Raw genomic sequence first — 25,018 nt, 5'->3', positions numbered from 1 at the left:
CCGAACAGTCTATGGAAGATAAAGCAACACTGTCCCAAATACCTACCTACGGGCCAGTCAGATGCTTTCTCTAACTCTGATCTGTTGGTACGGGAAACTTCTCCCAAAGAAAACAACAGACTGTGGTACACACCTTGATCCTACGTGTTATGGCTCACAGGGAGATCATCTCGCCAACTCAGCCTCCTCAAGCAACTAATCTCAACATACCAGTTACCTCACAACGTCACAGCAAATAATTACTTAAGAGGGATATGATGGTCTTTAACATAAATGATTGACAGCATAGGTAGATTAAAGCATAGAAAGACGAATGATTAGAGTCCATTAAACTGGCACTTGAGAAAAGTTTTTTTAAAATGTATCCTTAGATGTCTTCTATGTCTAGTGTTTTCACTTTCTTAAAGACTGGAATTATAGTCTACATAAATTTTGTATACTACTTATTCTAGTAATTCCCTCACAAGCACTTTTTCCTATTAGACAATCTTTGCAAATAGTTTTAAAGGCTATAAATACTTCCTCAAGAGAATTCATCATCATCATTCTCCTGCTGCTAGACCTGGAGATTTTCTCTAACTTTTTGTTATCAGAACACTTTTGGAAGTATTTTTGTACATTCAGGTTTTCCTATGTTAAAACATTATGCCTTTGAGGTACAATTATTAAGTAAACAAAACTAAACACATAAAATATAAAAGAAAAGATTTTGGGCCAGGTGCAGTGGCTCATGCCAGTAACCCCAGCACTTTGGGAGATGGGCAGACAACTTGCGCCCAGGAGTTCAAGACCAGCCCGGCCAACATGGTGAAACCCCGCCTCAACAAAAATAACAAAAATTAGCTGGCATGGTGGCGCACACCTATAGTCCCAGCTACTTGCAGGGCTGAGGCGGGAGGATCGCTTGAGCCCAGGAGGTCAAGGCTGCAGTGAGCCGTGATCACACCACTGCACTGCAGTCTAGGTGACAGAGACCTTGTCTCAAAAATAAAAATAAAAAGTTCTGTGTCTCCAGAATGAAATTTTGTTTCTTGTTTTCAAGCAATGTGTGGGTAGAATCAAGAGAAGCATTAGGCCTTCTGGAAATGTCTTGCTTATTTTATTACCCAGGCCAGTAATCCTGTATAACTATACAAAAGTCAAAAAGAACAAATAACTCTCTTAATTACAAATGTCTACCAAATTCTGTTTTGAGTTAAAGATCTCAACCTAAATACAGTACCCAATATAAAACTGCTTTTTTAGCAAGGAAGACGAAAATCTGAATGAATGCCTCAGAGACGCGGCTGCTGGCCTGCCCTAGCTGCACTGCTTCTAGGAGCCGCTACTCAGTGACCACCTGGGAGAGCCAAGAGTGACCAAAAATAAAAAAACAAGGATTCTTAAGTTAAAATGCAGCAAATAAAACTTCTGATTCACATCTTACAACCAAAATCTAACATTCCTATTTCTATGTATCCATTTACATTAAAATTTTTTGAAATATAGATAAATAAGGTCAGATTGGGCTGAGCGCAGTGGCTCATGCCTGTAATCCCAGCACTTTGTGAGGTCGAGGCAGGCAGATCACAAGGTCAGGAGATCGAGACCATCCTGGCTAACACGGTGAAACCCCGTCGATACCAAAAATACAAAAAATTAGCTGGGCATGGTGGCGGGCGCCTGTAGTCTCAGCTCCTCAGGAGGCTGAAGCACGAGAATGGCATGAACCCAGGAGGTGGAGCTTGTAGTGAACCGAGATCGCACCCCTGCACTCCAGCCTGGGCAGCAGAGCGAGACTCTGTCTCAAAAAAAAAAAAAAAAAAAAAAAAAAAGAAAGAAAAGAAAGAAAAGAAAGAAAGAAGAAAAATAAGGCCAGATTAAGAAACAGACAATAGTTACCACAGAGTATTATAATCTGTAACAGACTGTATTTTTGCCACAAGAGCCATAACATTTATCTGGTATTTAAAGTAACTACAGGATTAGCTGGGTATGGTGGCGGGCACCTGTAGTCCCAGCTACTCAGGAGGCTGAGGCAGGAGAATCTCTTGAACCCGGGAGGCAGAGCTTGCAGTGAGCCAAGATCGCACCACTGCACTCCAGCCTGGCGACAGAGCAAGACTCAATCTCAAAAATAAAGTAAACAAAATAAAATAAGTACAGGAGCTAAAAGCTATTTAGTTCTCTTTTCAGTAAAGCAGAGTCTGCACTTTAGGGAGAGCTCTCTGCTCACCTGCGTAGGCAGAAGACTCCAGTTTTGCTTACTCCGGATCTGGCTGTCCACTAAGTCACCATCACATATGCTGTCTGCTGCTCTGCTTAAAAGCATCAAGTGCTTTTTCACGTCGCCCCTGCAGGAAAGAATCAGTCTGGATTATCTCACTCTCCACACCCCAGGTCCCTCCTTCACGGTGCTGGGAGGATATTAACCATGCCTCTCACCAGCTCTGGACACTCACCCTGCTGCTACAGGCTTCACATGTATGTAATTTTCCTGGACAAAGAGGGGTGCTATTGAATAATCATGAAAAAAGAGATCTGACTTGTCCATAAGTGACATGTGAGCAGTCTCCTCTCCAGCTGCAAACACCTTCCGGGCAACATCAAATGGGCCCTGAAAAAAAAGAGGGACACACCTATTAGAATGGCCAAAATTCAAAACATTAACATCACCAAATGCTAACGAGGATATGGAACAAGAGGAACTCCATTCATTGCTGGTGGGAATGCAAAACTGTACCGTTTGGTAGTTTCTTACAAAATTAAACACACTCTTACCATGCGATCCAGCAACCACGCTTCTTGGTATTCACCCAAGTGAATTAAAAACTACGTTCACACAAAAACCTGCACATGGATGTTTATGAGCAGTTTTATTTATAATTACCAAAAGCTGGGAGCAACCAAGATGTCCTTTTAGTAGGTGAATAAACAATTTAACTGTGGTACATTCACACAATGTAATATTATTCAACAATAAAAAGAAGTGAGCTATCAAGCCATGAGAAGACATGGGGGGGCCGGGCATGGTGGCTCACCCCTGTAATCCCAGCACTTTGGGGGGCTGAGGTGGGCAGATCACTTGAGGTCAGGAGTTCGAGACCAGCCTGGCCAACATAGTAAAACCTCGTCTCTACTAAAAATAAAAAATTGGCCAGGTGTGGTGGCAGGTGCCTGTAATCCCAGCTACTCAGGAGCCTGAGACAAGAGAATCACATGAACCCAGGAGGCGGAGGCTACAGTGAGCCAAGATCACACCATTGTACTCCAGCCTGGGTGACAAAGAGAGACTCCAACTCAAAAAAAAAAAAAAAAAAAAAAAAAAAAGTCATGGAAGAACCTTCTATGCTACTACTAAGTGTAAGAAGCCAATTGGAAAAGTCCACCTACTACATGATTCCAACTATACCACATTCTGGAAAAGGCAAAACTATAGACACAGTAAAAGGATCAGTGGTTGCCAGGGGTTGTAGGGAGGAGAGAGGAAAGGAAGAATGAACAGGCAGAGCACAGAGGATTTTCAGGACAGTGAAACTATTCTGTATGATACTATAATGGTGAATACATGTCATTATACATTTGTCAAAACCATACAATGTACACCACCAAGAGGGAATGCTAATGTAGACTATGGACTCTGGGTGATAATGAGGTATCACTGTAGGTTCATCGATTATAACAGATATACCACTGTGGTAGAGGACGCTGGCAGTGGGAGAGGCTGTGCGTGTGAGGGGGACACGAAGTATATGAGAACTCTCTGTACCTTCCAATCAATTTTGAATCCATAGGCCGGGTGTGGATCACCATGTTGGCCAGGCTGGTCTCAAACTCCTGAGCCTAAACTGCTCTAAAAAATAAAGCATATAGGCCAGACGTGGTGGGTCACACCTGTAATCCCAGCACCTTGGGGGCCACAGCAGGAGGATCGCTTGAGGCCAGGAATTCAAGACCAGTCGGGGAAACACAGCGAGACCTTGTCTCTACCAAAAATTTTGAAAATTTAAATAAATAAGAAAGTGTATTAACTTTTTTAGAACCTGCTTAATCATTGCTCTAACTATAAATTCTGATTAGCAACTAGGTAAAATACAACACAGAGGTAACTGACACATACCTCTAGTTAGAGGTCATTAAACTAAACCATTTGACATGGATTATTCTGAACAGTGCAAAACCACTCCAAACATGAAAGTCAAACATAAGGAACTCTGGAAAAGCCATTTTATAATTGCTGAAGCATGAGTATAATTTAAAATTTATCCCTTTCTCAAAATTTATAATAGACACTGACAATCTTTGAGAAAAAATTCATTTGAATTAGAAACACTTTTAGCAGCTGTCTGTACTTCTTACTATATATCCCTGGATTCCACAGGCATATCAAGGAACTATAATAACTATTTCTATCAAGCTACCTACAGAACAAGAAGTGTTTTGGCTTAAGAAAGTAACTAAGACATGGAAATTTATTTTACCATTTTGATATCCTTTTTGGCTCTGTGAGAATCAGCTTTGGCCTGGTCATAGGTTAATGCTTTACTTCGTGCACACCACATACTCAGATTATGTAAAACCTAAAAGAATCACAAATAAGACAACGTCAAGATAGGAAAATCCTGTTGCTCCCCACCCCTACAAGATTGAAAGCATTACCTAAAAATAATCAACAACTGTTACATAATATATATTTAATTTACCTGTCTGATATCTTGATTGGCTCCCAAAATTATTTCATTCATTGCTGGAGGGGGAATCTTTAAACCTTCTTTAAATGCAATAGACATCATAGCACCCTGAAATTGACAAGGGAGGAGTCCTCAATGATTTTAACTCATATAATCAGATATTTTAAAAATATTTATCAGGTTTTTAAAAATTGACCCTTAAATAAATAGGCTAGTGTGATGGGAAAAAAATTTCAATCATCATACCTTAATCTGTTCAACCCGAGGTCTTTGAAAACGAAGATCAAAACAATAATGAACCAGAGAGCGAATCTTGGGATGATTTCTATCATTGCACATACAAATAATGGGAATTTTAGTATGTTTTATCAGGCCAATTAATTCCTGAAAGGCAAGTTAGCAACACAAAAATAATTATTTTTAAAATGACAAATATCACACAAGGTAATTTTGGTTCTAAAAATCTCCTCAGCAACATGCCTTGACTGCCATGAGAGAATGACAATGTTTTAAAAATCTAAATTATCAATAGTGAAACTGCAAAAATACAGCACTTGAATTACCTGAATTCCTCCCCTATCCTCATTGCCTGCCATGCCATCTACTTCATCCATGATGAGAGCATGTTTCGTGCTTACTGAAGAGGCTGCTCCATCTGACCCAGGTTGAGGAGCAATGGGATGAGACAAAAACAAAATAACAATTGCTCAAAAACTGCTGCTCTGTAGAAAATTATGTAACAGATATTAAACTTCAAAAGCTACAAGAATATGCAGCACTGGGCTACAGAGTGTTGCTAAAGAAAAAAAAAGAATATGCAGCAAAGAGAAACTCTCCCTGCCACCCCTTCCCCTGCAGACCCCAATTCCCCTCCTAGAGACAAACAATAGTCTCTTACACGTCCTTTAAGAGATATTCTACACATATGTGCATAAAAATATACAACTGAGGATTTTTTTTTTTTCTTTTTTTGAGATGGAGTTCCGCTCGTTGCCCAAGCTGGAGTGCAATAACGCGATATTGGCTCACTGCAACCTCTGCCTCCCGGGTTCAAGCGATTATCTTGCCTCAGCCTCCCGAGTAGCTGAGATTACAGGTGCACGCCAACACACCCGGCTAATTTCTGTATTTTTAGTAGAGATGGGTTTTCACCATGTTAACCAGGCTGGTCTCGAACTCCTGACCTCAGGTGATCCATCCGCCTCGGCCTCCTAAAGTGCTGGTATTACAGGCGTGAGCCAACATGCCCGGCCAGTTTTGTCATTTTATGTATTTTGGTGATTCATTCTTTATCTATAGATATAGAACACTTCATTTTTTAAGGCAATTTAATATTCCATCCTACACTTGTACCGCACTTTACTTAATCACCATTAATGAAATATACAGGATGCTTCCAAGCTTTTTTCTATTATGTCATACTAAATGACTATCCTTATCTATATGGCATATATATGCCAGTTTGCACATATATAAGTAAAGTAATAGCTAAATTCCAGCAACTGGAATTTCTGGGCTAACGGGTATGTGTAATTTGAGAAATACTGCCGGACTGCTCTCCAGAGTAGTACCTCCCAATATGTTGGGAGTAGACATGGCCTCCCAACAGCCATGTCTAAGAGTGACATTTCCTGAGCAAATTCTTTTGAACAATGTGAAGGCACCAAGAATTCAGGTGACAAAACAACACACCATAGATGATTCTAAACAGGCACTGTGCGGTCCTTAACTTGAGCATCTTATTTTCCATGAACTTTGGCCATAGAGGACCACTAGCTACAACCTGAAACACAGTGGGCATTTGCACACTGTCTTCTCTTCTACTACCTTTGCCTGCAATGACCTCTTCCACCTCCAAATGGTTTTATTTCTCATTCTTTGAGGTCTTTCAAAACAATTATCACCCCTTTACTCAATGCCCCAAGCATAATTACTTCTTCATCTGCTGGCCTTATTACCTCACTGTGTATTACATACCTTATTACATACATACACAGAGTGAGGTTAATAAGGTAATGAAGTAGTAAGTCACACTGTATTACATACAGTTTTTTTATTTTCTCTCTTTACAGGATTCACCTGTGAATCCTCTAAAATCATATGAAAAATGCATTAAAATGTGCATGTACACATTTTTATCACATTCTCAGAAACCTCTAAGACCTACGAAAGGGTAAGTACTACCCCATAAGAATGATGTCAGAGGACTTCCTTATTCTCTTGTTAGCCCCAGAATTTAGTAGGGTGTTTGGCACACAACCTGTGTTCAATACTGGTTACTGAACATTGAAATGAACATATTTTTCTTATATCACAACAACAGCAGTTCAAAAAGCCACATACTTGAATAAAAGCCTTTGATGCTGGTATTGCTCAGTGACTCAGCAACAATCGCCTTCAAACTGCTCTTACTCCGGGTGTCACTTGCATTCAGTTCCACGTAGCTGTATCCCAATTCCTAATCAAAATATTGGAAACCACTGATGGCACAATACCAATTACCTCCACCACCCCCGCCAAGAAAGGCCAGTTAAGAAAGACAGAAGGTACAAACATCACATGAAAAACCATAGGTAAAAATATAAAGTATGATACTAACAGACAATGAGATTAACTATACAATATTAGACATTTTTAGAATATCATATACATATATATAACATACACATATAAATACTAATAAATTTGGTCTTAGAACTTCAGCTGACAAATCACTAATCTGGAAGAGTATATTCAAACAAGCAATTTTACTAAATTTACTTCTTAGAGTCCTAAAAAAAGAATTAAATATAATAATCCCAACAATTCAGTATCAGACACAGAATTAATCTATTATAAGATACCAGCCAGGTGTATTGGCTCACACCTGCAATTCCAACACTTTTGGGAGGCCAAAGCAGATGGATCACTTGTTGTTAGGAGTTTGAGACCAGCTTGGCCAACATGGTGAAACCCCATCTCGACTACAAATACAAAAAATTAGCTGGGTGTGGTGGCGCGTGCCTGTAGTCTCAGCTACTCGGGAGGCTGAGGCACGAGAATCACTTGAACCTGGGAGGCAGAAGTTACACTGAACCGAGATCGTGCCACTGCACTCCAGCCTGGACGGCAGAGTAAAACTGTGTCCCAAAACAAAAAAATAAAATAAGATACCAAAAAGTAATCCTAAGATAATTGATAAAGTTAAATCATTCTTTGTCACGACACTATCCCACTAAACAATTTTCCTCTGAAATCAGGAAAATTCAAGTTATTCTGATTCATTTCCCAAAACTGATCAGTTTATGCCTTAATTTGTAAAAAATATAATGATAATAATAAAGGGAGAAAAAGAGTTGTGTTCACAATTGTAGGGACTAGGGAAAAAATATTGTTTTGCTTTTTCATTAATGTTTATAAATACAGTGAAAACAGATAAAATTTTATTTAAATTTTATGCAGATGCATACAACAAATACCAAAAGAAACCACAAGCTTATGCAGCAGAGGATTGAGAAATCCAGCAATAAATTTCTAATCTGGTATTTCATCATTCTGATACCAACACGTGAACTCTGATCTGCTCTAGCGCCTAAGCAAGTCAAGCTCTCCCGTTGTCTACAGGGATTCAGCAGCAACAGAGACAACAGGAACAAAGGCAGGACCACACAGTGCTGAAGAGTAGAACCCTGAGTCGCGCTACGTGGGTGAAACCTGGGCCTCCACCCTCCTCCCTAAGCCTACTTCATTTCACACGTGTGGATGATGACAGTACAGATAATTATTCAGTACACAGAATTATTCAAGGGCATTAAGATATTTGCATCTTTCAGAGTCTAGAATACATGTTTTTGTTATCTATAACACACCCACGTGCTGAGCATGCTGCCTCGCTCATAGGTAAGTATTGCCTAGTACTTTAATTACCAATATTTTAAAAGGATTAAAATTACAAACATCACCAGAACCAAAACAGGTTCTAAAGGTTTTATTTTAGACAAATAAACACAGTTTATATATAGACACCACACACACACACACACAGGCACACATGTGGGTACACGCTTTTATCTCCTAGCCATGACCACTTGAGGTTATCTGTCCAACCACACTGCGACAAAGTACCCACCTGACACACCAGGGAAGCTGTGGTGGTTTTGCCAACACCAGGAGGGCCTGACAGCAATGCTGCTTTAAAACTAGAGCCATCATCTTTGCCGGAAAATTTACCAAACTTTGCTGCTAGGAAAAAAGAAGTTCCAGAGTGTTAACCTATATCACCTAACAGAAATTCAGGCATGGCAGGGATAGTTGTGCCTAAACTTCGCATAGACAGCCATCCTCCAGTTTAGTTCTAAATTTGCAGAATATTTTCTACAAAACATAAACAAGTTTCCAGAGCATTCAGTGAAATTCTACTTCCTAGCTCACCTCCACCCAAAATAAAAAACTAAAACTAACTCACTTTAAAACTCTTGATTTGAAATAATAATTGTATGAGTTTCCTTCCCTGTGAATGCACAGGCCATGGAGCACGCTGCCGGGGCTCGATCCCGACTCCATCCATCCTCATGCCACCTCTCACCAGCCACGGTGAGTTAAAAGTAACTTAGCCCCTGTGACTGCCTCCTCCTTTGTTAGACAAGGAGAACAACAGTAAAGTTGCTACTAAGGATGTTGTGAGGACCGAATGGCTGAGCACAGAGCCATGCATGCTTCACTAAATGTTAACAAGCATAGTAGCTACATGGTCACAAGAAAAAAAACTGACTTGAAGATGCTGTGTCTGCAACTATCTTGTGCCCCTCAACACTAGACCAGCACTCTTCCTCCCCTCACCACGTGAGCACCTGGCACATACATCAGGCTCAACTCATACTCAATAACTGACAGAGACAATGGTTTTAAACCTACTGCCAGCAGGCATGCAGACAGGGACTACAGTTCACCTGAAGCTTTAAAACAGTCTTCTCGGCCAGGCACGGTGGCTCATGCCTATAATCTCAGCGTTTGGGGAGGCAGAGGCGGGTGGATCACATGGTCAAGGGTTCGAGACCAGCCTGGCCAGCATGGTGAAACCCCATCTCTACTAAAAATACAAAAAATTAGCCGGGCATGGTGGTGTGTACCTGTAGCCCCAGGTACTCAGCCTCCTGAACCCAAGCGGCAGAGGTTGCAGTGAGCCTAGATCGCGCCACTGCACTCCAGCCTGGGCAATAGAGCGAGACTGTCTCAAAAAAAAAAAAGTCTTCTCTGGGCACATGAAATGCCTGTCTCTCTTTTAGGGGAGATTTTATTAAGTTTCAGAATGAAAAAATGATTTAACTTAAATTGAGTCCTATATCATTACAATATATTATCTGTTTAAATAAACAGGCATCATCAGCAACGGTGATCGGCATCTAGTCATCACTGGTCTATGTTGATAACACTACTAAAACATTTGTGATCTCAAACCTCCGTTAAGAAATACTGTGGACATTAAATACATACTGGAGCTTTTCACTCTCCCCAACAAATACATCACAAACAAGGACAGAAACTACAGAAGCACAGGCCTATCAGGCCTGCCAGAGCAAATCGTGCTTGCTACCGGGAGTTGAGGCTGACTGCCCTGCACGCATGCCTCCGTTATTTATTCACACCTTTCCTCCTAGTGCCCTTGCCACTCAGGGGTCTTACTGTCACATGGCTTCAAAGACCTTGGGACACATACTCTTTCCTACCCAACACTCACCCCTCCCTCCCTTCGCCTAGCTACCTCCTACTTTGTTTCCAAGTCTTAGCTTAGCCATCCCTTCCTCCAGGACGGGAGGACACACACCCAGGCCCTGACCACACATCTTCATCCTCACAGCACCCTGGACTTACCCCTCTAGCAGTACTTGGCACAATACATTTTAATTGCTGGTTCAGATAAGCCTCCCCCACTGCCTGTGAGCTCCTGAGAGGGACTGTTTTGTTCACAACACCACCAGCAGGGTCTAGTACTGCACCTGGGTTCAGATCAAGCTCTTAGTAAATGCTTGCTGACAGATGAATGAACCGTTAGATTTTCTTATATATGTGCCACTGAGCAATCACATGTTGATATACACACACACAAAAATGAGTGAGGCTGTAAAATCACCGTGTTTTTTATCTTCAGAAGAACTCTTGTGCCAGTTTCGGAGCCAGCGTAGGAGTTTGTTGGCACAGCTCTGGTCACCTTGCTGTCCAATTATGGTCTTGAGTGAGGTTGGCTTATATTTATCCACCCAGAGCAAATTTTCCACTTTGTTTTCACTGCTGTCATCAGCCAAATTCCTAGCCTTGCTGTCACCACTTGTTTCCTCGGCCACCTGCTCCTTGAAATCCAGGCCTCTCCAAAACACATCTGTTTCCTTTTTTATTGTCTTTGCCAAACTGTCCCTTTTGGAAGTCGGCTTGCTCTTTTTAGATTCCGATTCCTTTTTAGATGGACTAATTTTTCTTTTGCCTTGAACATTTTTTTGGGGTGTTCTCTCCAGTTTGGACTCTTTCTTCATCTTAAAAAGCAGAAAAGTGAGGAAAGAAGAAACCTGATGAAACATACAGAATTTCTGTCCTGCTAAACGTACTACAGAGAGCAATCAGAGATATCCAGGTGGGCTATTCAGCCTGGGATGGTCTTGTCATGACAGACTTTCCTGTTTGTGGAAGTCACCACCTTCTAAACTATAAAAATTAACAAACACACCAGAAACCACCAAACGCAATTTCTAAAAGTGAGAACATGTTGGATTTTAGAAGTAATAAGTACTCCAATTTTAGTTTGGAAAAAACAAGGTATAGTGTTGAGATTTTTGTTTCAAAGTTTCCTAATTAAAAGTTAATGCCTCTACAAAAACTTGTACACAAATGTTGTTCACAACCATATTATAGCTAAAAGATGGAAACAATCCAAATGTCCATCAACTGAAAAAGAAACAAAATAGGGTGTCTCCATACCATAAAATATTATTTACCCATAACAAGGAGTGAAGTACTGACACATGCTACAACCCAGGTCAACCTTTAAACCGCTATGCTAATTGAAAGAAGCCAGACACAAAATGCCATATATTCTAATGTCTCCATTTACACATGAAATGTCCGGAATAGGAAAATCCATAGAGACAAAGCAGAGCTGTGATTGCCGGGGGTGGATAGAATGAGTGGCTGCTAATGGGTACAGGGTTTCTTTTTGGTGTGATGAAAATGTTCTGGAATTACACAGTGCTGATGGTTGCATACTCTGTTAAAATACTAAAAACCACTGATGTGTATGCTTTGTAAGGGTGGATTTTATAGTATGTAATATCTCAATTTTAAAAAACAATTATTGCCTCTTTAGCAGCAGATGCTAAAATTAGTGGATGAATGTTTAAGGACAAGCAGTATATAAGCATAGTTTTAAAGTACCTCCCTCTCCTGCCAAGATAGTTATCAATTACAAAGGAAAAAATAGTCACTTTACTAGTGAAGAAACCCAGCACTAGTTTCAGTGGGATGCTGAATCATCTTAACCAAATAATCAAGGTTATCCTCACTAATAATAAGACATATTGACATCCTGTACCTATGAAAGGATGCACTGAGGACACAAGATCACATGTATGGTGTTCTTAGAAACAAAGGCATAACCTCAATCTAATCATGAGAAAACATCACAGATCCAAACTGAGAGACATTCCACAAAACTGACCAGTACTCATTTTAAAAGTGTCAAGGTTGTAAGAAGACAAGGAAAGACTGAAGAAATGTCATCGACTGGAGAAGACTAAGAAGACACAACTAAATGCAGTGTGGGGCCTGGAACAGAAGAACTACTACAGGGGAAAATGTAAGGTTCGAATAATATGTAGAGAGTAGTTAACAATAGGGCATCGATGTTAATTTCCTGGTTTTTATAACTATGCTATGGTTATGCAATCGAAATCATTCCCTAGATTTCTCTAACCAGAATAACCTGGGTGGACTATCTTGCCATTTAGGTGACAGAGCTGGGGACATTAAAATCTTGGAATGCTGGAAATCCTGTGTCCTGTGTGTACAATTGGATGGTCTACAGTGGGAATGAATGAGGCTAACTAGGAGAAACTGAGAGACAGAAACTGAAGGGGTCCTCAAAGCTTTGTAGTCTGTGGATCCAGTAGTTCCTAGACCAGATCCTCCCCGCCCATAGTTTAGTTATGTGAGCCAACATTTTTCCTTTTGCAAAAGCTAATACAGGCTAGGTGTCTGCACAACTTAAAAAATCCTAATACAGTTCTAATTGAAAACAAATTTATCATGCTGATACCTATTAACATATCCTTTAAGGAACTCCTAAACAATAACCTTTGCATAAAGTCAACGTGAGAATACGGCTGGGCACAATGGCTCACACCTATAATCCCAGCACTTTGGGAGGCTGAGGTGGGAGAATCACTTGAGGTCAGGAGTTCAAGACCAGCCTGGCCAATATAGTGAAACTCCGTTGCTATTAAAAATATAAAAATAAGTGGGCGTGGTGGCAGGTCCCAGCTACTCAGGAGGCCGAGGCAGGAGAATCGCTTGAACCCAGGAGACAGAAGTTGCGGTGAGCCGAGATCGCACCACTGCACTCCAACCTGAGGGACAGAGCTAGACTCTGTCTCAAAAAATTAAAAACTAGTAATAATAATAATAGGAAAATTAGGAAAGTTTGATAAGTAGATAGGTTATACGCAATATACTGTCCTTTCTCTACTCATATTCCCTGACAAAGATAAGGAAAAACAACAAACTAGACATCTTAAAGCAGAGTCCTCCAGCTCAAAAGGAACTAAGGTGGTTCATTTGTGGTAGACAGGAATGTTAACCTTTCAGCCAACAAGCCTGTATCTACCCAAGACATAAGTCTATGAAATTAAAAAATTACTATACACCAACTTAAATAAATCACATTCATTTTATACAAACCTCAGTTTCAACTGCTATTTCGTACTTGGATTTCTTGCCTGGCATAGTTCGAATCAGATTCAACAGGCCATCTTCATCAATAATTTTTGTCCCCAAGGCTGCGGCCTGTTGATTAAAAATGCAGATCATCAAAACTGCATCCTACCATTCCTTTCTGTTAAAAAAAAAAAAAAATTCTAGGGCCTATTAGTAGGTGAAGAACCACATTTGTAAATTAGATAACACTGGAATTAAAAAAGAAAAACAAAAAATAGCACATTCATTGAAAAGGTAACATTGAAAAGAAAGAAAATAACAGATACATTCCCTAAGCATAGCAGGTTGGCACAGGAAGTGGTCCATTACACTTTTGTGGACTGCTTTACCTTTCCTCCCCTAGGAAGGGGCAATGCCACTAGGGCCTAAGACCAGCCCTTCATACCTTCTCCCATATTGAATACATATGGCAGACATTTCCCCCACCTTCTTCCCTGCTGATGGAACTCCAATGTGTCCTTCTCCAAGTGATGAATTATGACTGGTCTAAGGCAACCAGAAACGTCTTGGTTCTTCCCAACCTCACATACAGCTCTGAGTGACCAGGTGACAGCTCTGGCCAATGAGACTTACGTGAAATTCTATAAGAGGTGTTTCTGGGAGAACTCTTGTCAGGCCAGTCACAGCTCTTATGACATCCTGCCACTGTTCCCTTTTCCTACCTTGAATAAGAACTTAAATGCCTCGAGCTGCAGCTACCTTGCAACCACAAGGCAACATTCATGAGGACAAAAGCTAACACAATAAGGACAAAGGGAGAAACCACATCACTAGATGCTGAACTATCCCAGCAATACCTCCAGAATTCTTGGGGGAAAAATAAGCAGATGATTGTTTAAGCCACGGTTAATCAGGTATTCTGTTGTTTGTAGCTAAACACAATCCTACCCAGGAGGCCACTGATTCTTTTTCTAAAAGCACCAATTTAAAAAAAACCTAAGATGTTGTATGCGGTGGCATACATAGGAATACTTCGGACTGGAAGAAAAAGAAAACTGCATTTGTTTCTATCTTCAAAAATAAAAAAAGACTTAAATACACTAAAAAAAAAATCAAGTAAACAGGAACTATGCCTTCCATTGGAAAACCAAAATCCTGGTGTCAGAGCCAATAACACTTCTGTGGAGAAGAAATAATGTAGGCAAGAAATTATTTTTCTATTTCTTTCCTTCATTTAACTCTGAGTAAAGGGCAAATCACATCAAGAGTGTGCCAAGGCAGGCAGGAGGTGTCATGGTGTTGAGAACACAGCAGTACCCACCTTATCACTCTTGGACTGTCCACTATCACGGCCCATGACAAGGTAATTTGTTTTCTTGCTGACATTTCCTGTTACTTTTCCCCCATAACGTTCAATTAGAGATTTGGCCTCATCTCGTTCAATAGACTCCAGCACGCCTGTGATTACAAATATAAGGCCTTCCAAGCAATTTTCAGCTCCCTAAAAACCAAAATGTTCAAGCAGAGAGGAAATTACATGGTAGCTTTCCAAAGAAACATTTGTCATCAAAACTGCAGGAAGCTGATTTTTCTCATTTCACATCATAAATAACCTTGGCATGGAAAGTTTGCTGGAAATTTACAGCAAAGAAGCACCACCTGAAATTAGATCCTAAGAAATTTTGATATGGCTAACATTTAATAAACTTACAAAACAAGCAGTGAAAAACATACATCCAACACTGTTAGCAAAGCTATTAAAATTACCCATTCATACTATTTTCCATTATGCCCTCTTCATATCTAAACCACTAGTTAACTTGCATAACTATAATAAACAACCAAATGCAATCCATCTATAGAAACTCTTGCTATTCAGGAAACTGCTTGTTCTTAAGAACTTTCCCAACAAGAATTAATAGAAGCAGGCATACTCCTATCATTTTGATGTTTCTGTCAATGTTTCCAAACAATGCACTTTAAAATCAGAATCACTTATCATTTTCATACACTTCTGATGCTTTTCATCACATTAGTGATCAGAAATGAGGTATAATTCCCCAATCCCTGCGTGCAAGAGCTAAGAAGGATCTTAACTGTCAGTTGAAGGGAGTTCTGCCCGAACTCATGGATTGTACAAGAACAAACTGCTGTTGGGTTTGATGGTCTGCCAATGGATTGTGGTGTGGCATATCTGAAGGCCACTGAATGCAACTTATAATGCTTAACAAAAATATTTACTGTTTCAGAGGAAAAAAGGAAGAAAACAGGCAACTCTTGCTATTGTTAAAAAGGGAAAGTTTTGATTCTAAAAAGCTAAGCGAGTGTGAGCTCGTGCCCTCCTCTCTGCTCATTACTCTATGATAGTAAATCTAGCAACCTGCTAGTAACTTAAAGGCAAGATCATATTATCTCTGGATTGGAAAGATAACTCTCATAATGTGTAATATAAAATAAGAGATACTTGCCAAAGAGAGCTGGATGGAAAAGACATTAAATCTTAATTGGAACTATGTATAGTTATATATTTTTGCAATGGTTCAATAAAATTATACAACGAAACAAAATGAAATAAAAATTACACATGACATTCCAAGTTACTTATTACTCTTTTAACAGAGAATTGAGATTAACAAACTTAAAACAGGCTTGAAAAGCAGCAGCCAACCAAAATTCAAAGACTACCCCCATGTAAGTTCAATCCTTCACCATTCAGGTGAAGAATCTTTCTTGGAAGACAAAAAGAAACAGCTATGAATATGTTTGGAAAGAAAAGGTTTGACTAACATCTCAGGGTCCCTTGAAGGGGTTCTTGGATTGAAATGATCTACTGTAACACTACAGGAAGTTAACTACTTCTGAACAGACTCAAAACAACCCTGGAAAAATTGTACATGCAAGCCCCTATATCCCATATCCCAGGTATCTATTATCTCCCAAATTATCCCCACTATGGCTCTGATTATCTTTTTACTTATCCAATCTTAGCACTTCTAGCCTCCCTACCAAAACTCTTCTATTCTAGAACTTGTCTAAGCTCTTACTCCAGGAGCAGCCAACCACCCTCAATATTCCCAACCTCTTCTCCAACATTCCCTCCATAGCCTTGCCTTCACTGAAACCTGGCTGTCCCCCCAGGGCACCACTTTGCCTGAAGTCCTCTCAAGCAGAACTTGTTTGGTCTCTCATACCCATGTACAGGAGGCAAGACTGGCATCTTCCTGCAGGCTCCCATAAAACCCATTAGCCCCTTAAGACTGACCTTCCCACTCCCCACTCCAGGTAGGGCTACACCATCTCTCCCTCTCCTTATGAGGGGAACTATTAATCTCTATATGCACTTACACATACCAAGCAAACTGAAAATTACATTTATACATACATTGTATATGTTTCCACTCCCCTCCTGCCTTCTCAGAAATCTCATACTACAATTGATTCTCCTTCTCCTGCTGGTATAACTTCAATCTCTCCCTTTCTGGTAGGACCTATCCCATTAGCAAAATGCAAGCTTTAAATATCTCCTACCATAAAAATAGTTACATCTCCCCCTAAATCCCACTTTCCATTCTAGCTAGAAGTCATTTCCCCTTCTAGTCCTTCTAGCTAGAAGTCCTCCCACTTCTTTCTTCTTCACAGCCAAACTTATCAAAAATATCTACTTTTGCTGTCTCCATTTTGTCTCCTCACACTCACTCTTCCACCCACTTCCATCAGGCTCTGCCTCCACCGTCCTTAGCTCTTGCTAAGGCCACTAAGGATCATTAATTCATGTTACTAAATGCAACAATTTCTGGTCTTCCCTTACCTGGAATCTTAACAGCATGACAGACTTAATCACTCAATCATTTTTAAAACACTCTCTCTTCCCTTTGCTTCTGTGATCCCATGCTTATCAAACTTCTCTCCCACATTTGTAGCTGATGCTTCTCAGTTTCCTTTTGGTTTCCACCCTCTTCTACTTCACAAAGAAGCAGGGGCCAAGGCCCTCTTCTCTTCTTGGTCTGTACTAGTTTACCAGACGATATTCCTCACTTCATGCCAAGAATGCCCAAGTTTTTCCATCAAGTTCTGACTTCTGTTCTAAGCTCCAGTCCCACATATCTGCTTATCTACTCAGCATCTCCATGTGGACATCTCACATAACCCTAATGCACAGTGTGGCCAACAACAAACTCATTATCATCTCCCAAACCAGCCCTGCCACCAATCGCATCAGCATCCACCAAGCTGCTCATGCCAATAACAAGATCATTCCCAATACTCTTTCTTCTCACCTTCCACTTCCAATTATCACCAAGTCCCATGGATTTTGCCTCTTCCAGTGAAACCTCTCCACTTTTCGACATTTTCACTGCTTCCCCAGACAAGTCCCTATCACTTCTCACCATCTCTCCTGATGATCTATTTATCTATTCCTGCCCCATCCACTGCACTTGGTACATCAGCAGCCAGAGCGATCTTTCAGAAATTCAAATCTGGTCATGTTATTCCTCCACTTTAAAATTCCTTCTCGGCTGCGCCCAGTGGCTCACGCATGTAATCCCAGCACTTTGGAAGGCCGAGGTGGGCAGATCACCTAAGGTCGAGAGTTCAAGACCAGCCTGACCAACACTGAGAAACCCCATCTCTACTAAAAATAAAAAATTAGCCGGGCATGGTGGCGCATGCCTATAATCCCAGCAACTCCAGAGGCTGAGGCAGGAGAATCGCTTGAACCCGGGAGGCGGAGGCTGCAGTGAGCCAAGATTGTGCCACTGCACTCCAGCCTGGGCAACAGGAGCAAAACTCCGTTTTCAAAAAAACAAAATAAAAATTCCTTCTCTTAGACAAAAGTAAACATTAGGCCCTGCAAGATGTGACCCTATTAACTTCTTTGGCCATTCTCATCCCTTGGTCACTATGCTCCAACTACCATAATTTTTCTTTCAGTTCCTCAAACATACCATGCAAGAACCTTCCACCTGCAGGAACATCACACATTCTGGCCCCTCTGCCCAGACCACCACGCCATCACAACCCCTTCACACCTGTTGAATCCCTTTCATTCTTCAAGTCTCCATATAAATGTCACATTCTATATGCCCCACCGAGGACCAGGTTCCTCTGTTATACTCCCTAAGGGCATCTTAGATTTTTCCCTCATAGCACATATCCCAATTATAATTAAATTATTTATTTAATGTCTCTTTCTTTAGGCTGTAAGTGCCATGCAAGCAAAAACATTAGTTTTGTCATTGGTATAGTCTCAAAGCCCAGCCTTTCTAGGGCTACTTGTTATTTAAAGGGAAATTTTTCTTAGTATCAAGCAGTGATTCATAACGTGAATAAACATCCCTAATTCTTGAAGATGGTAACTAAAGTTTTTCTGTTGCTAATTTTTAATTATTAATCCTCTGCTGCTGTAATCATAGTGAATACATACAGGGCTCACAGAATGGCATGGCCTCTCAGTACTCTTACCTTTGGTATTTCTTTGGAGCCCAGAGCCTTGGGACCTTCTCGGTTTAAGTAGCTTCGATAAGCTTGATAATTAGTGCGTTTCTTTTCAGAATCTTCAGGACTTATAGACTATGGGAAGAGGGAAAGGAAAATGAACAAAGTCATACAAAATTCATGCAAAATTAAAAATACATATCTAGAAATACATGTTATCTTTATTATGTCACTTCTGTGTCTGGCCGTGAAATTAACAGTTTTAGCTACACAAGTACTTCCTAACTTACAGATAACTCACTTACGAACATCCCTGCATCAGCGCTTCTCAAAACTTTCCACTCTCTAAAGCCACACACCTCAGGGCAGATTATGGGACTAAGCCAAGTTGCCAGCTCCAAGCAAAGAAATGCAAAAGTGTTTTACTTTAGAAATTCATCTGAATTTTAAATTCTATTCCACGATATATCCATATATCCATGTTTAACAGGAAAATACATTTTTTCCCCAAGTAAACCTGATCACCCGAGAAGATATTCTGTGTTAACCTTCCATGCCCCTAAAGCACCAGCCTGCATCCCTAAGGATGTAAGCATTCCAGCTGGAGAATCTAAACAGTCAGTTCAAAGAAGGGACAAGCTTTACTCCAAAGAGAAGACACGTTCTCTATGCTATTTCATCTCTCCCTTTCTACTTCTCTCAGGAGATTTACCATGGGTATATCTCAGAAAATCCTGGGGAACTTTTTCAAACTATCCATCCCTAGATCCATCTCCAAGTTTCTCTTTCGGAGATATGGGGTACAGCTAGAATGTGTTTATGTGGGGGAAAAATATCCTAGATAGTTCTCATTTAAGAACCACTATCAGGTGTTTGTTATTTTTCCACTTTCTATTTTACATTATTTTTAACTTGTAAGCAATCCCAAATCCTTTTGAGAGTAGACAAAATAATAACTTCTATATAAAGAAATGGCTTAACCAATAAAATAGTTTAGCTGGTTTGGCTAAGAGGTTGATAAGCCATTAACAGGCTGGTCCTAGAATCTAACCCTACTTTCTAACAATGGTTTTCAAATGTTGGCGTGTGTTCATATCATATGAGGAGCTTATTAAAATACAGCTGCCCACACCACATTCCCTGGGAAACTCCGTATTTTTAACAAGTTTTGTAAGACAGTCCAGTGCATACCAACATGGGAAAACGATTAATTTATGACACTCATTCTATGAAAAGAATTCTGAATGATAAACAGCTTATAAAATAACTTTGAAGGACACCCATTTTATGAAGTCAGAATTATTTGACCAAGACCAACTAAATGTATTAAATAGACTTTATTTGATGTTTCCAACCAAAACTGCTTAAGTAAAAGTTTTAAGTTATTTCTATTCTAACTTCAAAAAGTACAGTGAAGAGTATCATTTAAAGATTTCCTCTTTCTTCATAAAAACAGACCGCCTCTGTAAATGGAACATGTTTTAGTGTGCCTGAAGAAAACCATTTATCTACCAGATAAGCATTTAGTGAAGAAAAAATCTGAGACCAAAAAGTTAATTGCTCCTTTAAGCGTATTTATAAGAATTGTCCACAAACAAAAGCATTCTGAAATCATCACCATTTCACTGTTCTGCACTAAAAAATAATGGTGATGACCAGTTAAAATAGGTGATATTCTACTTTTAATCCTAAGTGCCTAAGAGGCATGAATGAATAGTGGTTTCTCATTATGAATCTAAAGTAGTTCCAAATTGGAGATTCAGAGACCGTTCGCTTCTCAAATATATTTCCTAACAAAACTTTTCAAAGATATTCATTATCTCATCATTTTTTCCTTTAAAAATAATTTCAGCATCTCAACACTGTTATACAAGAATAAAAAAGAGTAAATTCAGAACTAATCCAAATAACAATCATTTTAATAATAATAGCTAAGATGGTACTTATTAGGTCCCAGGCACTGCTCTAAGTGCTTTTACATATGAAGTCATTAGGTACTATTAATATTATTCCTATTTTACAAACAGCACCAAAGCACAGACAGGAGAAGTGACCAAACCTGCTCAGGGGCCCAGCTATAATTTGAAACTGGTTCCAGAGCCTGTGTGTGGAACCACTATGTTATACTGCTTCAGAGGACCTGAGTTCAAGGCTGGCCCTGCCCCTTACCAGGTGGATGATCTTGGAATAAATTCTTTCAGCCTATTTCCTCATCTTTAAAAGTTGAATAATAAAAATAAATATCTCAGAGGGTTGTTGGGAAAATTATGAGCTACCACATGTAAAGTACTAGCACAGTATCTGACACACAATAATAAATATGGGCTTATTTAGCTATATTAATACTCCATATCCTACAACAGCTTCTAAATAAGGTATCTTAAAAATACTATGATGACTTAAGGTCGTTAGAAATAAAACTTGAAAACAAACCCAGACTAACACATAGCCCCAAAATATATACAGCAGTCCCCCTTTATCCGAGGAGGGTATGTTCCAAGACCCACCAGTAGGTTCCTAAAACCACAGACAGTACCAAACTCTATATATACTTACATGTACTGTTTTTTCTATCTAATAACCAAGTCGGCTACCAAGTGACTAACCGGTGGGTAGTGTATCCAGCACGGATATGCTGGACAAAGAGATGATTCACATCCTGGGTGAAATGAAGCAGGCTGGCTAGAGATTTCATCACGTTACTCAGAAGAGTACATAATTTAAACCTTATTGTTTATTCCTGGAATTTTCCATTTAATACTTTCAGACCATGATTAACCACAGGTAACTGAAACTTCAGAAGGTAAAATGATGGATAAGGGAAAATACCGTACTCCCTAGAAAGTTCCTACCAAGGCCGGGCGCGGTGGCTCACGCCTGTAATCCCAGCACTTTGGGACGCCAAGGCGGATGGATCACCTGAGGTTGGGAGTTCAAGACCAGCCTGACCAACATGGAAAAACCCCGTCGCTACTAAACATACAAAATTAGCCGGGCCTGGTGGCACATGCCTGTAATCCCAGCTACTTGGGAGGCTGAGGCAGGAAAGTCACTTGAACCCGGGAGGCGGAGGTTGCAGTGAGCCGAGATTATGCCACTGCACTCCAACCTCAGCAACAAGAGCAAAACTCCATCTCAAAACAAACAAACAAACAAAAAAAGTTCTTACCTCTTTTTTAGCTGGAGAACTTTTGGTTTTCTTAGGAGTTTTTGTCTCTCCTTTCAATTCAACGGCATTTTCTTTTCTTTTTGAGGCCACGGACTCTATTTCTTTATAAGCGCTCTCTTCTTTTCTTTTCATAATTGCCAGCTTAGAACTGGCCTTGGGAGAAGAGACTTCTCCTATTTTGTCAGCTGATGACTTGGAATGTTGCTGAGGTTCTTTTGAACTTTCATATTTAGTTTGCTTCCTAGGACTGTAGCTCTTTCTTTCATCTGAAAATTGTTCTGTTTTTACTAGGAAGAAAGAAAAGATTATGATTGTTGTTTTTGGAAAATGATAACCTATATCAACTTTTCTTTCGTTTTTCAACTGAGTAATCTTAGCACAGAATATACCCTGAAGGCCCAAAGTCCTAAAGTGTCAAGACCATCTGTTTATAGTAAATTTATAAATACATGTACTTATAGGACTAAGATCATCTAGACTAGCAGATGATTTGCTATCAGGACCACCGAAGAATAAAACCTACAGGCAGTAAGCAAGACAGCTGAAGATGACCTGGCCAACTATGAGTCAACTCTGAGACTACCTCTGACATGAAAAGCTCAAAACATCTAGTTCTTCATCTTTATATGCTGAAGTCCACATATCGCACTATACTTGGAAATTAACAAGAAACCTGGAGTTGTAATACATTTCTCACAGTAATCATAGAGCAGATGGGCATTCTGTACCAGCTAGCATCCAAAGAGCTTTCAAAGTATCTAAGCTGAATGTGCTCTAATAGTCCTACGAAATAATGTCTACCTAACAATACATAATTATTCAATAGAATATTTAAACAAGATTATCATGAATTTACTTCCATGAAGAGAAGTGCTCCATCTTACTTTTTTCTGCTAGTATTACCTTTATGAGGATATTTACGTTTTTCTGCTTTATTTAAATTGGCTTGGACAGATGAAAATGTTTCTCCCTCTTCTGTGTCCTTTCGAGCCTAAACAAATTTTAAAAGTGTCAAATGTAACAAATAATAGAAAAACTATTACCATAAAATCTGTTGTTAAAATCCTTAAAATTTTAAGTTTAAGGGTCACCTTTCAACTAGCAGGACACTACAATAAACTGTCATTCATTCATCCACAAAATTTCCAAGGCAAATGAGGCATGTTTTATTACTTCATGTTACAAATGAGGAAACAGATGAAAGGGTATAAAAATCCATCTATAAAAATTATCCCTCTTCATTCCAACCTGTAAATCTGGAAGTAGAAGCCTTATTTCTGCTTCCTTTATCTCAACTCTCAAACTGTTAGTATTAAGCAGTTAAAAACTAAAATCTAAACTTAAAAGACTAAAATAAAAATAAACAAAAGCTTGAAAGCAAAATGAGAGCACTTTCTGAAAGAGAAAAAAATATATCCATTCTTTTCACTGCTCCTTCAAAACTCCATTTTATAAAAAGTTCACAAATCGAGGTGTGTGATACAGTCTTTTAAAGTAATTACAATTTGACTGTCTTCAGATGAAGTAAGACTTTTCAAATGAGAAAGTCTCTGCCACTCCCTGCTGTCTTAATACCTGCCCGCTTAGTCTCAGCTCCTGATGTATCTAGGTTACAACTCCCTGCTTTAAAAAAAAGAAGTAAAATCTTTTGAAGTAGTCACATATTGACACTGACAATTATATTAATAGAATGTGATTCATCAGAAATAAAGTTAATCTACTGGAGATAAATAAAAAATAAAAACAAAATAAAGTCTTGACGTTTTAAAGATTCCCCAAAACAAGGCTGAGGCAGGCAGATCACTTGAGCTCAGGAGTTCCAAACCAGCTTGGGCAACATGGCAAAACTCCATCTCTACAAAAAACAAAAATATTAGCTGGGTGTGGTGACACACGCCTGTAGTCTCAGCTACTTGGAGGGCTGTGGTGAGGGGATCAATTGAGCCCAAGAAGTCAAGGTTGCAGTGAGCTGAGATAGCACCACTGCATTCCAGCGTGAGTGACAAAGTGAGACCTTGCAAAAAAAAAAAAAAAAGAAAGAAAGAAAAAGATTCCTCAACCTCAAAATATACTCTTTATTATATGAGACTGCCATAATACAGATTTTAGAGTTAACTGATTAGAACTGACAAAACTGTGCTTCCCGAAAAGACAGTGATTAATATTAAAATTATTAAACTGGTGTTCCAAAGAAATTTTTATGAGCATTATTTTCTGAACAAGTACATACGAACTCCTATGATAAAGAGTAAGGAAAAGGTAAACTGGGCGCAGAGGCTTATGCCTGTAATCCCAACACTTTGGGAGACTGAGGTAGGAAGACTGCTTGAGCTCATGAGTTCGAGGCTTCAGTGTGCTATGAACGTGCCAGTGTAATCCAGCCTGGGCAACAGAGACCTTGTCTCTTAAAAAAAAAAAAAAAAAAAAAGAACTAAAAGGCCAGGCACGGTAGCTCACATCTATAATCTTAGCACTTTGAGAGGCTGAGGCAGGAGAATCGCTTGAACTCTGGAGTTCAAGACCAGCCTGGCCAACGTAACAAAGCCCATCTCTACAAAAACATACAAAAATTAGATGGGTGTGGTGGCACATGCCTATAGTCTCAGCTACTCAAGAGGCTGAGGCAGGAGGATCACTTGAGCTCTGGAGGCAAAAGTTGCACTGAGCCCAGATCACACCCGGCTGCACTCCAGCAGAGACCCTGTCTCTAAAATAAATAAAATAAAATAAAATAAAGTAAAATATAAAAAAAGAAAAAGGAAAAGATCTAATTCTTTGTTTTGTGATAAAAGGTTCTGGTTTGCTTTGACGCTGTCACCCTTCTTTTAGGAAGAATAAGTTTCTC

The 25,018-nt window shown here is 39.6% G+C and overlaps 1 protein-coding gene across 3 annotated transcripts in view; it reads right to left on the bottom strand.

Annotated features, from left to right (window-relative positions):
* The window catches only part of RFC1 (replication factor C subunit 1), a 77,511-nt gene that overhangs the window by 7,040 nt on the left and 45,453 nt on the right, over nt 1-25,018 (bottom strand). For 2 of the 3 annotated variants that reach the window (XM_050790335.1, XM_050790337.1), the window contains 14 exons: nt 23,077-23,164; nt 22,174-22,460; nt 19,032-19,139; nt 14,890-15,069; nt 13,593-13,697; nt 10,780-11,176; nt 8,779-8,891; nt 7,014-7,128; nt 5,234-5,325; nt 4,917-5,054; nt 4,683-4,778; nt 4,461-4,559; nt 2,442-2,596; nt 2,216-2,333 (listed from right to left, as the gene is read on the bottom strand). In XM_050790335.1, the coding sequence (XP_050646292.1) occupies nt 2,216-2,333; nt 2,442-2,596; nt 4,461-4,559; nt 4,683-4,778; nt 4,917-5,054; nt 5,234-5,325; nt 7,014-7,128; nt 8,779-8,891; nt 10,780-11,176; nt 13,593-13,697; nt 14,890-15,069; nt 19,032-19,139; nt 22,174-22,460; nt 23,077-23,164 (2,091 nt within the window). The remainder of the gene's footprint in view (nt 1-2,215; nt 2,334-2,441; nt 2,597-4,460; nt 4,560-4,682; nt 4,779-4,916; nt 5,055-5,233; nt 5,326-7,013; nt 7,129-8,778; nt 8,892-10,779; nt 11,177-13,592; nt 13,698-14,889; nt 15,070-19,031; nt 19,140-22,173; nt 22,461-23,076; nt 23,165-25,018) is intronic. The other variant, XM_050790336.1, reaches the window with a different exon arrangement.

Source organism: Macaca thibetana, chromosome 5 (assembly GCF_024542745.1).
Source record: "Macaca thibetana thibetana isolate TM-01 chromosome 5, ASM2454274v1, whole genome shotgun sequence".
In the NCBI taxonomy this organism is placed as follows: Eukaryota; Metazoa; Chordata; class Mammalia; order Primates; family Cercopithecidae; genus Macaca; species Macaca thibetana.
The sequence above is the reverse complement of the archived record's forward strand: the minus strand, read 5'-3'. Positions and strand labels throughout refer to the sequence as shown.